This window comes from Caenorhabditis remanei, chromosome IV (genome assembly GCF_010183535.1).
Source record: "Caenorhabditis remanei strain PX506 chromosome IV, whole genome shotgun sequence".
Taxonomy (NCBI): domain Eukaryota; kingdom Metazoa; phylum Nematoda; class Chromadorea; order Rhabditida; family Rhabditidae; genus Caenorhabditis; species Caenorhabditis remanei.
Window position 1 is genome coordinate 19,127,906 of NC_071331.1, and position 14,306 is coordinate 19,142,211.

Below are 14,306 nucleotides of genomic sequence, written 5' to 3' on the forward strand. Positions count from 1 at the left end.
GCTAATGAATGTTATCAAAAATAGGGGAAATGTTTGAAATTTCAGTCATGTAGTAGAAAAATCAGTTTTCCAGCATCAAAGTATCCCAAAAATAGGTTAAAAACTCAAAATCCCACTACAAAACCACTGAAAAACATTAATCTTCATAAATAATGTTCCAAAACTTTGGGCCTAATGAGACAGCTAAGAAATCATTTTAGGCAAAAAATAGTCAGAAAATACTTTTTTTAAGTCATACATATGCCCATTATCATAGCTGAAAAACTCTAAAAATCTACAAATATCACAGAAACAGTGAAAAATTTATCGAGAAAACTATTACAAATAACTAAAAAGATAATAAATTTCCTCGAAAATAGGGGAAATTTCTTAAATTCAGCATCAAAATATTCAAAAATAGGTCTAAAACGCTCAAAATCACACTACAAAAAAGATTGAAACATTGAAAAAAAGGGAGAAAGAGAGTCGAGTGGGGCGTCTATTTCAATTCGAGTGTGAAACAGACGAGAAGGTGTCAAGAGGAAGGTCCCTCCGAATCCATAATTCATAGAATCCAGACACACACACCTGAATTCAGACCGGGGTCCCCTTATCCCTTTTCCAGCAAAAAAAAAGAGAGAAAAAAGAGAAAAAAATGGGTGGCTAGTGCTTGTGAAATGGGTGCAGTTGGTTGGTATGAAATGGGGGGAAGAAGAGAAGAGAGAAACAGAGATCTGTGTGGACCCCACAGAAGAGAGCAAGAGAGAGTACACAGAATCGAGAGGTCGCAGACACACAAAGCGATTCCCGAGAGGTGAGAGAGAGAGTGAGAGACGCAGACAATTGGGGGCAAAAAGACACACTTTGTAAGGGGAGGGCGACCCCCCGAGTCTCCTCTTCTTCACTCTTCTCCTACTCACTTTTTTTCTGGATTCAAGTGAGAGAGTGAGAAGAGAGAGAGAGAGAGAGAGAGCTTTGGAGCTTTCTGGATGAGAGATGCGAGAGATGAATGGATTGTGAAGAGACGGCAGAGAAAAAGAGGAGAGGGATGAGAGGAGAGAAGCCACTATGTATCCACTTCATACTAGACCTCTCTCTCGTGTTCCGTTCCTCTTAGAACACTTGTACTGTCTGTCTGTGTGTCGGCAAATAAAGAGTGTCCGGATGTCCACCAGGTACAGTAAGACATAGCTGGAGTCTACAGTAACCTTCTGAGGAACTTTGAGCCTGATTTTTTCGGACAGTCTGTCTGCAGATCCCGATATTCGGATATCCGAATGTCTGTCTCTCTGTGTGTTGGAGATAGGAAGGCGTCCGGATGTCTGTCTGTACATCTTGGAGTCCGGATGTCTGGATGTCCATTACCGATTACAGTTAGAGAGGTCAATTTAAATCCCAGAGGAAAATTATAAGGAACGTTTTGAAATAAGCTTTCTAAAAAACTGGAAACAGTAAAAATATGAAGGTGTCCAAATTTCTGTCTGTGTGTATCTGGAGTCCGGATGTCCAAAGAGAATGAAAACATGACAAATTGTTTGAAATTTCTCGAAAAACATTTTAGAATAGTTTGGAAACAGTCAAAAATTTAAACCTTTTTCCATGTCTAGATCGGGGTGCCCGAATGTCTGTCTGTGTGTCTGAATGTCAAGAGAAGGTTAATGCTGGACAAACCTTTTCCGGTTTCAATCAAATAACAGGTTTTGAAAAAAAACTAGAAAAGTGAAGAAAAAAATTGAACTCTGTTTATCCTGAAATCCGGGCGTCTGTCTGTGTGTCTCTGATTATCCGGATGTCCATAGAGAATTAGTAAGTACAGTATGGCAGATATAATCTGTAGATATGCCAATCTACGCCAAGCAAATCAATATTTCTTGAAACATTTCTAAAAATTATTTTGATAAAATTTTGAAACAGTTAAAAGTTGAACATTATTTCACTGTTCCAGAGTTATAGACATACCTCGAAATTCAATATCCAAATTCTAGAAGAGTTTTGAGATTTCTGACTACAGTATGCCTCAGATTAACATACTAAAAACAAGCAGGAATCGAATACTGTTTCAGTGAAACAGTAAGTAAAACTTGAAAAATCATTTATCTAATTTTCTTACACCTATTGAATCGCAAGAAACTGAAATCTGACGTGTTACTGTATAGTCACTTCGAGACCTTAACCTATCAAATACATCCTTACTGTTTCAAGATTCCGGAAATCTGAAAACTAGAAAATAGATTGAAGATGAATATGAACTAGAAATAGCAGAAAATTAAATTTCCGTTTCAAAAAAGTTATATATTTTGTCCCACTTTTTTCAAATCGTTCTTGATGCGAATCTTATTGTCCATCGCAGTACCATTATAACATTAGCGAATACGTTCTTTTTTTTTAATGAGAGATAACTGCAAACTGCGACAGTAAATTGAATACTTTGTATTACAACAAATTAGCTTCTACAATGATAGATCGAATCAGTCGTAGCTTGAAATCCGGGAATTTTCCTAAACGGTGAAATAGTAGAATTATTTTTTAACTCCTAACTATCAATAATTCTCAAACTATCAAATATTACAGTGGACAACATTGTATTATTGTCATAATAAAAAACAATATATATTCTTGACTCAATAATAACCTCTGAAGCAGAATATTTTTTTACTGTTTCGAACTTTTAACTAATTTTTGCGATTCTCAGTTGTCTTATTGGTCCGTTCTTGGAAATAGTTGTTACAATGACTGAACCTTGATAAACGAACTACCTCATCCCCCAGAAAACCTTTCAAAATGTGTCAATTTCTATTTGAAACAGTACTTTTTAAATAAAAATTTCTCTGCTTCAAAGGATTTCGTTTTCCTGTTACAATAATACATCTATAGTTAAGTAACCATTTAAAAACAATTTTCTCTAGAATCATAAATAAAAATCCACTGAGGTTAGTGAATGGTAACATAACTTATATGAAACAGAAGAACGAATATCGGAAAAATATGTGACTATGAAGTATAAAAAAAACTTGAGACAGTAAAAACTTTTTGAAAGTAGAAAACAGAAGTTTTCTTTTTGAAAGTTGAAGGAATGAGATAACTGCAAATTGAGACAATAAATTGAGTACTTTGTATTAGAAACGAATGATCGAATCAGTCGTAGCTTGAAATCCGGGAATTTTTCTAAACGGTGAAACAGTAAAGTGATTTTTTTACCACTTCACTTCATATGCAATCACTCCTAACAACTCATAACTACCAGTAATTCTCAAATTGTCAAATCTTCCAGCTCTAGTAATGAAAAACAAAAAATGTTTTTGACTCAATAAAAACCTCTGAAACAGATTATTTTTTACTGTTTCGAACTTTACACTAATTTAAAATTTTTCGATTCTAATTATTGGAGTAGTCTATTCCGTAATTTCAAAATAGTTGTTACAATGATTGAACCTTGCTAAACGAACTCCCTCATCCCCCAGAAAACCCTTCAAAATGTGTGAATTTCTATTTGAAACAGTAATTTTTAATTAAAATTTCTCTGTTCTAATGGGCTCCTTCTTCCGGTTACAATAATGCATCTATCGTTATGTGACCGTTTAAAAACAATTTTCCCTAGAGTCATTAAAGAAATAATCTACTGAGGTTTCTGGAACAGTTAATGATAACATAACTCACATGAAACAAATCAATCGGGAAAATAGTCGAAAATTAAGTTCTAGAATGAGAAAAAAAATTAAGTTCTAGAACCATTTTGAAAGTTACTGTTACAGCTGTACCTTATTCCTGATTTGAACCCTTTTCCGAGTTATAAATTATGAAAAAGGCTTACACTATTTCTACAGAACATTCGAAATCAATATAACAGATTATGAAGGTAAAATTCAAACGGAAATGAGATTATCATTGATTCTGTTACAAACGTTCATTTTTGAGTAAATGAGAAACAGTTACATTTTTGGAAATTATACTAAAAAGAACTTCGAATACCGAACGGCGATACAAAAATGTTAATGAACAATTATTGAAGCTGAAACAGAGAATTTTTTTCGAAAACGTGATCTTTCAAACTATACAACGGTTTCTCAGCAGACCATTTATTGTAAACTCATATTTGTCGAGTTTAGAATTTTAAATGGGTACTGGAGTTTTGGGTACTGATGGGATTAAGATTTTTTAGCTATACAAACAGCAAGAATATTAACAAATTAGTCTAGATGAAATAACTATGAAACAGTAAAATTTTCAAAAATTTCACTGTTTCAAAATTTATTGATGCTTTTTACAAGGCTGTGGTGAGTTACTGTCGAAATGGTATGAGATTTGATCTAAAAAAAATAATTTGTACCCGTTCAGTCTCGTCACCGGATATATCAGGTCAGAGGTAAATTGTATTTTGGAAATGACCACTAAAGCCTGTCAAAATACAGTCAGCTTCTCTCCAATGGCCGATCAGGTCGACACTTGTTTTCAAAGGTCCCAAGACTTGATCTAACTAGGAAAAAATCTCGAATCAAGATGGAGTTATGGATCGATACATATACCACTAGACCGGAAATTTTCCACTGATTTCAAATCTGTATTCCAATTTTGCAGAACGATTCTGTGAAACAAGCTATTCAGGTTTCTGTGAAATCTCAGTACTAATAATGGATACTTTGAATTCACGTAAATCGTCCAAAAAGTGGATTCAGCAGGACTGAAAAATCCAGAGTATGTTTCAGACGACAGGGAATATCTAAAGTCGTTTTTTGGAGAAAAATTCAAACAGAAACATCAAACTTTGAGCTAATTATTTTCGATTCCTAGAGGCGTTCTGCAAAATTTGAAAACAGTTTCAGAAGTTTCAAAGCTCACGCTCTAAAACCATATAGATCATGACACGGAACTCCATCTTGACTCGGAATTCTTCCCTAGCAAAGCAGAGTCAGCCCTGATATCCGACTAAAAGTTGCAACGCATCGGCCAAAATATTGGACACAAAAAAAACTGCGAAACAACATAAACCTGTGACAACATAACGGATTCAGAGAAAATAAAATATATTTTCTGTTTCGATCAACTCAAAAGTTTAAATCACTGCCTTTTTAGAACAATTTGAATGTCCTATAAAATAAGTTTAGTTTTTATCACAGCTATGAAAGCCAGACTGAACATTTTGTATCAAATACTGCAAAAAAATAAAACTTGAAACAGAGACCATTAGACTTGACTGCAAGAAAAATAACAATACAAATCCCATCCGAGATCTCAAAATTCATGAATTGAGTGGGCTGCTGCTGCTCTTTCTGCTTCTTCATTTTCATTCAAAAATCTCCTCTTTTTGCAATCAAAAGGAGGAATACTCGGATTACAGAATTATGATGAGATGGAGACGTCTTCTTCTTTACAAATCTTCCTACTACTACTACTACTACTCATATCTATTTCGGGTGGTACAAAGGAAGAAGAACAGAACAAATTTCGGATGAAATCTCGGAATGAAATTGAGAGAGTGACGTCGTTAAAACTGACTGAATGGAGTGTACTCTTTTGTGGTTTAGAAATGGAATAGAGAAAGGGGGGAGGGACATCTGGATTTTAAGGACTCCAGATGTTTAGAGAAGGGGGGTCTAGAAGGATTAGCTGGACGATTGGAGAATTATAAGCTAAAATCTAGTATATAGGCTTTAATATTCAGAGTTCAGAAATTTCATTTATCCGAAATTCATTGGTGTAAAACTACGTAACACTAAATCTTGAATGATAGACCGACGATTCCTCCCAAAAAGTATTTTTATTAATTCTAGTTAAAAAATTCAAAATGTGTGCAAAACTCCACTGTTCCAGAAGGAACATCAATAAGTTCCAAGTACAGTATTTGTAATTCATATGACTTTATTAATTGCAAAAAGATGGATTAGCGATCTCAGTTTAGATGGAAAACTATATTAAGAATAGTTGAAACAGTTAGTTTAACAATCAATATTTAGAAATTGTTTGCCTGGAAAAAAGTTGTTAAAAACCTACTGTTTCATGAATAAACTATTTAATGTCTAATGATACTCCATCTTACTAGTTGATATTTGATATTTTATTTAACTATTTAAATATACAGTAAAAGTTAATCATATTTATGAATTATTCAACTCATACAGCCGGAAATTTCCAGCGTCTCTGTTGCTCAAAATTTCTGTTTCACAGGTTTTTGATTTACAATCGCATGATTTAAAATAATTGTTTCACTTGAACTTTATTTCGGATCTTTTTGAAATAGTAATGACTGAGTTTTAAACTGACTCTTGGACTTGAAAGACAGTTTTCAGCTGGTTTATTGTAAAAACAGTTCAAAACTATTTCTGGAACACGGAAGATAGTTTCAAACTCAAAAGTTACTGTCACAGAATCAAATATCACTGGTTTTTAGAGTAATGCAGACATTTCGTAGAAAATTTTTGTCGCATTTCACAGCCACAAAAACAATTGTAGATCCATTGGTATTCTATAAATCTTTTAGTCATTCAAATTAAGACACTTGTAGAGCAGTCTCATGAAATGACAACAAAAATCACAGTTTCAGTTTTAAAATTGTTAGCTATTGAATACAATAAGAAGCAGGTTTTGTAAACAGCTGAATATTGTGCTTCCCCTAATCAGAATTGCCCACAATATAACTGGTACGAATCAGAACCGTCAAATCTGGGTTTGATGGTTTTAATACACTGTTTAGCTTAGTTCTTTTTGATTTTTACCAGTACTCTTTTGAGCAGTTCTAATAAGGAGCAGTACCTTCAAAATTCACTGTTTCAGAAATTTCTATAAATCATTTTTATTAGGAGCAATAGTGATACGATTTACTTAGTATCTTTCTAGGACATTCCCATTTCAGAACTGTTTTGAATAGAGAATGAGAAAGAATGGGGGAAAAATGACAGATTTCGTCAAATTTCCTAGCGTAAAAAAGATCTGAAAAGGAGACAGTTCTGAAAAGAAACATTACCAATTTATGTTTATGAATCCACAGTTTCACAAGTTTTCCTTAAATAGAATAGTGAACACAATGATCACTGTGTGCCTGTCAATTATCATTGAAAAATTTAATTGGTATTAACGCTGTTGCGATTCGGAAGCACTATGAACTTGATTTGTTTCTTTCAATTATTGTGAATATGGAAGATCCAAACCGAGCACTGAATAAGCTATTTCAAAAAACTAAGATATGTTATCTCTGAAACAGTGACCCAACGTCTTCAAACTCCGATTACAATAACCACTTAGAATACGAATATAGATCACAAAACACTACAAAACGTGACAGAAATTTCTCTTTTTTTCCAACAAAATTTTTTTTCCAATGGAGGGCAACAAAAAGTCAGAAAGCAGAGATAAGGACGGACTGACAGGAAATTGTTTAGGAATCTACAACGAAAAGAAGGCGAAGAAGAAGAAGGAGCATCTCTCTTCCCCGCCCACCCGCTCTTTTGCACATTTCTCCTTCATTTTCTTTTTATTCTTCTGAAGAGAAGAAGGAGAAAGAATTTCTTGTGTTCATCTAAACAAAAGAGAGGGAGAGATTTCTACATCTCTTATTAGTGAAATTATTGCAAGAGGAGAAACTTTTGAGCTGATTTTTTTTTTCCGATAATGAGATTTCTGAAAATTGTAAGAAACTGTAATCATCGAAGAATAATCGCTCTAAACGGTACAATTTCCGTCTTGACTCAAAAGGAGCCTTGGTGGAAAATTTTTTCCACGCGGCCGTGTAGTCCTCTCGGACACAATTGTTCCTCAATTCCTCGGTTCCTCGCTTTTTTCAACAGACTTTCTTGTCTTGTTTTTAAAAAAAAATTTACATATCAAAAAATGTCTACATAATAACTGAAGTATTGACACAACTGAAAATGACAAAGTTTTGAAACAGTGAAAAAACGAAAGTCTAGAAACTCTGAAAGTTCTGAAAACGCGGAACTACAAGGACTTGTATGAAATACCGCAAGATCTGATTTCTCTGAATTCAAAAAAGCTAGATTTTATCAGACCAAGTGACCGCCCAAATCAGTACGCCCAAATGCAACGACTAGAATAACGAGAATTGAGTTGATAGCACAGCGAATATTTTTGCAAAATGTGTGAAACAGTAAATATAGTTTCTCATTTAAAAGTTTTCGAGGAAGAACAAGCAAAACTTATATGAAAACGAGAAACATCGAGAAGTTGTGAAACAGAAAAGTTTAGAATTTTACAGAAATTTAGGAACCGCTGCGACCATACTTGTCACGGGCCGGGCCAATTTCCAAATTTTTCCTCGACCCGGCCCCAAATCGAGAAATAACGTCAAATGACAAGTATGGCTGCGACAATAAAATATGCGAACATAAACTAAACGAGGTTTCTAAACTGAACCATAGTTTCTCATTTAACAGTTTTCGATTGCCCTATATAGGAAAGCGTTGTTGAGATTTAGAACACTTTAAAGCTAGAAAATTAAAAAAAACAGAGACGCGTTTAAGAAGAATAAGCAAAACTTATAAGGAAACGGGAAACATCTACAAGTTGTGAAACAGAAAAATTTAGGATTTTAGAAATTTGGGAACCGCTGCGACAATAAAACATTCGAACATAAACTGAACCAGGTTTGGCAGATTATAAAATGTAATAATTTTGAAACAGAGAAATTGTGTTTATATAAAAACAACACTTTTGAAGAGGTGGAAAATAATCAACTAATTGAATAATTTCGCTTTCCGAATAAAAATGTTTCGAAACAGTAATAATTCAAAATATGTAATCCACAAATCTTATAAGCGTTTTTGAGATTTAGAACACTTTGATGAGGCTTCTAGGGGCTTACAACTCGAATATCAAAGAAACAGAGACTTAAACAATGATGTCTTGAAATCAACGCGTTTAAGAAGAACGAGCAACACTTATTAGAAAACGGGAAAAATCTGCGTGAAACAGAAAAATTTAGAATGCTAGAAATTTGGGAACAGCTGCGACAACATGTGGACTGAACCAGGTTTGTCAGATTATAAAATGTAATAAATTAGAAATAGAGACAAAAAGGAAAAAATAATATTTGAAAAAATAATACAAGTTTCTAATACCAAATTTACGATCGCTTTCCGAATGAAAAAAGTTTAGAAACAGTAAAATAATTCAAAACTTGTTATAAAAGATCTTAAAAGATTAGAGAACTCTTAGAACACAGAAGTTTTAGGCAAAACCTGAAGCAGTAAGTTTTTTTAAAATAGAGTTTTAAATTTCTCGTCAGATCGTCGGAATCGGAGAAATAGACCCTTTCCAAAGAAAAATCTTCAGAAATGAATAGTCCTGCTAAAAGTTGTAGAACTGTCCAAATTTTAAAAAAAGATTACAGAGAAAGGGATTTAAAAAACATGAGAGAGAGAGAGATGAGGAGCATGGTAAAATGAATGAACACATCTTTTCAGAAACTTTGAAACGGTAACATTTGAAAACTTGAATATCAAAAAATAGTGTATATGACAGAGGAAAATCATTTGGCTGGTCTAGAATCCTCATTGAGAAAGTTTGGCCACAGATTACTCTGGAGTTTTGAACGTTTTTAGACTGCTAATTTGCATTTTTCGGTAGTTTCGGATATAATAATAGGTATACCGTTTTCCCGACTCAAAAGGAGCCTCCTCGCTGACAAAAGTTTTACTCAATTCTTCGGTTCCTCGCTTTTTTCTACAAATTTTCTTGTTTTTTTTTCAATTTATATCGAAAAAAAATCAGTTTTCAAAGTCATAATTAAAAACTGAAAGTATTGACATAACAGAAGATAAAAAAGTTCTAAAAACGAACATCTATTAGCTCGACGCAGTTATTACAACTGCGCTCCACCGAAATCCCCTTGAAAAATGTCTGTTTTTCTCTGAGTCTCTCAATTTCGCACACTATTTTCTTCGGTTTCGGTAGAGCGCGGTTGTAAGGAGCGTGCTGTGCTAATAAAGACTCTGTAAAGTTCTGAAAACACGGAACTACGAGAACTCGTATGAAATCAAGATCTGATTTCTCAGCATTCGAAAAAAAACTTGCATTTATCAGACAAAGTGACCACCCAAATCAGTATGCTTAAATGCAATTCCCAGAGAGGTGAGAGGTGGTCAGATTGAGCCAATAGAATAGCGAATATTTTAGCGAAATGTGTGAAACAGTAACTCTTCTAAAAGTTTTCGATTGCCCTATATAGCGTTGCTGAGATTTGGAACACTTAAAAGCTAGAAAATTTTAAAAAAAACAGAGACACTATTAAGAAGAACAAGCAAAACTTATAAGAAAACGGGAAACATCTAAAAGTTGTGAAACAGAAAAATTTAGAATGCTAGAAATTTGGGAACTGTCGTGGAATTAACTAGCCATTAATTCACGACCTTCAATAACCAGCCTAACAACTCTATGGCGTCTGTTAGATTCACAAATATCTAACCAAAATGGCTATAAGAAATGGTTTTGACAATGAATTCAATACGTGTTACGTGACCTTCCCGAGGAAATGCTCAACAACTATCGTCGACTACTTGCGTGCCCTGACCTCTGATTGTGCCGACCCCAAGATAACGATCGCCCTCGATTTGCTGCATATAAGGAAACGGAATCGTCAGTTCAACCACTCTTTCTTCGACTTTCGTGGCTCTACTCTTGTTCAACACTCTCTCGCTCTACTGGACATTCAACTGCTGGAAGCTCCATCAATCGATGCCTCAACCGTGGCTCCGGCGACCGTCTCCACCAATGCTCCGGCTCCCGAAGAACTCCAGGCATCTTAAGTATCCTCCTGGCCCTCTAACACTATTGAATGAACCTGTTTAACCTTTCCTATCTTGTTATTCTCGCATTCTAAGTCTGACTGGGTTCACCTGCCCTCTAAAGTCAGCACATGGTGCATCGACCTGTGGACACAACCCATAGGTGGCGAGAATACTAGAGATGGAGGTTTACAATAATCGAATCAGGCACTAAAGGATACTCCCAACACAACACTTGTGAGAGCCACAATGAAAAGAGTCACACCAAACCCTAGCTCTGTTCTTATCAAGAAGAAGACGTGGCACTGAGCAGCTAAAGGGATCACAACTTTCGCAACCACTGAACCACTCACAATTCGCTATTCACCCAAACACCGAGTAGCTTCAACTCCACATTCTCGTATCACACTACGGAACATGTACGAGTTTGTAACTAGTGCTCATAATGCACACGACTAGTGCTCATAATGCACACGACTAGTGCTCATAATGCACACGACTAGTGCTCATAATGCACACGACTAGTGCTGAAAATGCACGCGACTAGTGCCAACAAGGCACACGACTAGTGCTGAAAATGCACACGACTAGTGCCAATAAGGCACACGACTAGTGCTCATAATGCACACGATAAGTGCTGAAAATGCACACGATAAGTGCTGAAAATGCACACGATAAGTGCTGAAAATGCACACGATAAGTGCTGATAATACACGCACGCGATAATGTTAATTTTATCTTGTTTTGTTTTTTTTGGTTTCTTAAAACCAACAAGTACCTACACAAATTCCACAAAAATAGTATCGAGCGAGCACAACTTCACTTGATCAATACAAATACATCTTGGTTCACACAAGAACCCCGATACAACATCGATCAAAGCAACACACCCACGAGATCCTCCCTTAACGGACTGTCATTACAGTTCCATCTGCGGAGTCTTCGTGCCACACCGGCACCACTTCAGAAGCACCACTTGTGGCTTTGAATTCACCCACCAGTGCTCAGAGCACCTCTTGCCGTCCCCCAGTGTCGCGGAATTAATAGGTCTTAATTCACGACCTACCTAAATCACCAAAGCCACACGGGCTCACAAGAATTGTCACAGTCCACACTAGACCACAATTTCGGATAACTATCACACGATAACATATCTATGCTGTCCTACAATCATAAAATCTATTGTAGACACTACTCACAGCAACAAGAAACCATGATTACTGAAGATAGCTCACCAAGCTCCCTCACAACTATTTCAGTTTCACAAACTTCCAAACCCACATACATTATCTCACTACAACTAAGGGATCAACTCAAATCACTCGAGCAATCAGTTACAAACTACGATCAACACTTGTACTTAGGATTCGTACACATTCACAGCAGCAACTGCTTTTACACGATCACAGCATTTTGGGAGCCGCCACAGAGTTCTTCTCGTGGCCCCCCAGTGTCGTGGAATTAACTAGCCATTAATTCACGACCTTCAATAACCAGCCTAACAACTCTATGGCGTCTGTTAGATTCACAAATATCTAACCAAAATGGCTATAAGAAATGGTTTTGACAATGAATTCAATACGTGTTACGTGACCTTCCCGAGGAAATGCTCAACAACTATCGTCGACTACTTGCGTGCCCTGACCTCTGATTGTGCCGACCCCAAGATAACGATCGCCCTCGATTTGCTGCATATAAGAAAACGGAATCGTCAGTTCAACCACTCTTTCTTCGACTTTCGTGGCTCTACTCTTGTTCAACACTCTCTCGCTCTACTGGACATTCAACTGCTGGAAGCTCCATCAATCGATGCCTCAACCGTGGCTCCGGCGACCGTCTCCACCAATGCTCCGGCTCCCGAAGAACTCCAGGCATCTTAAGTATCCTCCTGGCCCTCTAACACTATTGAATGAACCTGTTTAACCTTTCCTATCTTGTTATTCTCGCATTCTAAGTCTGACTGGGTTCACCTGCCCTCTAAAGTGAAATTGAATCTTTACAAAAAGGTAAAACTGAAAAACTAATGGAAAACACCATTTTTGAAGAGGTGAAAAAAATCTATTAATTGAATAACTTCGCTTTTCGAATGAAAATGTATCGAAACAGTAAAATCTTTACTATTAACAAACACCAGATTCTGTATGTTTGTCCGTATGTCGCCGATCCTACCGCCCTTCCTTCTGAACCGATTTTCTTCAAATTTAGACCAAAAGATCAGAAATTTTCTCTTAATGATGCCCGTCTTTTTCTTTTTTCAAAATTCTCAAAATGACGCCTTCTGAGCCAAAAACAGTGATAAAGCATAGGGGAATGAAAAACGAAAAAAGTGGCGTGAAACTGTCGGCCTAAGCGTCGTCATTTCTTTCCTTTCTTCGGCTTGCATTTTCCGTGGCCGCATGTTCGGGTTAACGTGTTGCCGCGTCCGATCTGGCAAGTTAAGCGTCGTTGACTACAGTTAGTTTTAAGTTCGATCCCGTGTGACGAGAAAAGTTTTTGATTTTTTGTTGATAGGTTCGGAAAAATAGAAGTTTGCGAACATGTTGTCTGTTGCCAAAATACGGGACGAGACACTATTGTTGTTATCATTGGATTCAGAAAATTAGAGGATTCAGACAGTGTCGTTTGTTTCCAGATTGATAGACATTACAAAATGATAGGACAGTTTTCTGAACACAGGTAAAGGGAGATGGACCCACTAAAAATATTATTACCCATTTTTTCAAATGCTAATAGCCATTTGGGTTAGGATTTCTCTTCTTCTTCTTACCACTGTTTTAGCTCCTCCTATTTTTTACTTTTTATGTTAGCGAAAGTTGCATGAAGTCCAGACATGGGGCCACGTAAAACCCCTTCTTCGAACCGCATATAACTATCATTTTCCTTTTCCCGTTCATGGCATCACTCTCTCCAACTACTACTGTTCCCGTCGATAATTCACTCGATGATTATGGTGCAGATTCTCCTGTTCCAGGTGATACCACCTCTATCTCGGAAGCTGTTCTACTGCTTTGAGATCCTCCGATTAACAGGTAGAATGTTCTAAGGCTGATTGTTACAGAAAAAGAGGTAGATGAAGATGTGGTCATCTCTCAGCATCGAATGGTAGCGTGGAGCTCGGAGCGACCAACACCAAACGGGTCAGAATCAGAAGTGAAAACGAGTCTAAAATGACCATACTTGCAACGGGCTGGGCCGGGCCGGTACGAGAATTTCCACGGCCGAAAAATTGAACTGAAGTTTTGAACGAAATTTTGAATTTTTTTCCCAAAAATGTCGAATTTTTTACTATACTTCAGAATTCAATCAAAAGATAGTTATGCATCAAAAAATTGAAATTTTTAATGTAAAATTTCAAAAAAATTCAAAAAATTTGGTAAAAAATAGGTACCTTTTTTTTGAAGCCGTAAATTTGCAAGTATGAAAATGATGAAACAAGACCTAGACCGGCTTCAGTGACTTCCCGGGCAGAAACGTTCCCTTCGCGATTCCCGTCGTTTTTTTTCTAGATTCTCAAAGTGACGTCTTCGGGGCAGAAACACTGATAAAGCATAAGGGAATAAGGGAATCGACAGCGAAAAAAGAAAGAGAGACGGTCGA

General features: G+C 36.2%; 2 protein-coding genes across 2 annotated transcripts; both read left to right on the plus strand.

Annotated features, from left to right (window-relative positions):
• Positions 1 to 10,394: 10,394 nt before the first annotated feature.
• On the plus strand, positions 10,395 to 10,730 carry GCK72_015216 (uncharacterized protein; the record flags this gene model as incomplete). Its single annotated transcript, XM_053730703.1, has 1 exon — positions 10,395 to 10,730. One exon carries the CDS (start codon positions 10,395 to 10,397, stop codon positions 10,728 to 10,730), a length of 336 nt encoding a protein of 111 aa, XP_053585475.1.
• Positions 10,731 to 12,253: 1,523 nt separating this feature from the next.
• Positions 12,254 to 12,589, plus strand: GCK72_015217 (uncharacterized protein; the record flags this gene model as incomplete). Its single annotated transcript, XM_053730704.1, has 1 exon — positions 12,254 to 12,589. The coding sequence occupies one exon, from the start codon at positions 12,254 to 12,256 to the stop codon at positions 12,587 to 12,589; it is 336 nt and encodes a 111-aa protein (XP_053585476.1).
• Positions 12,590 to 14,306: the final 1,717 nt, after the last annotated feature.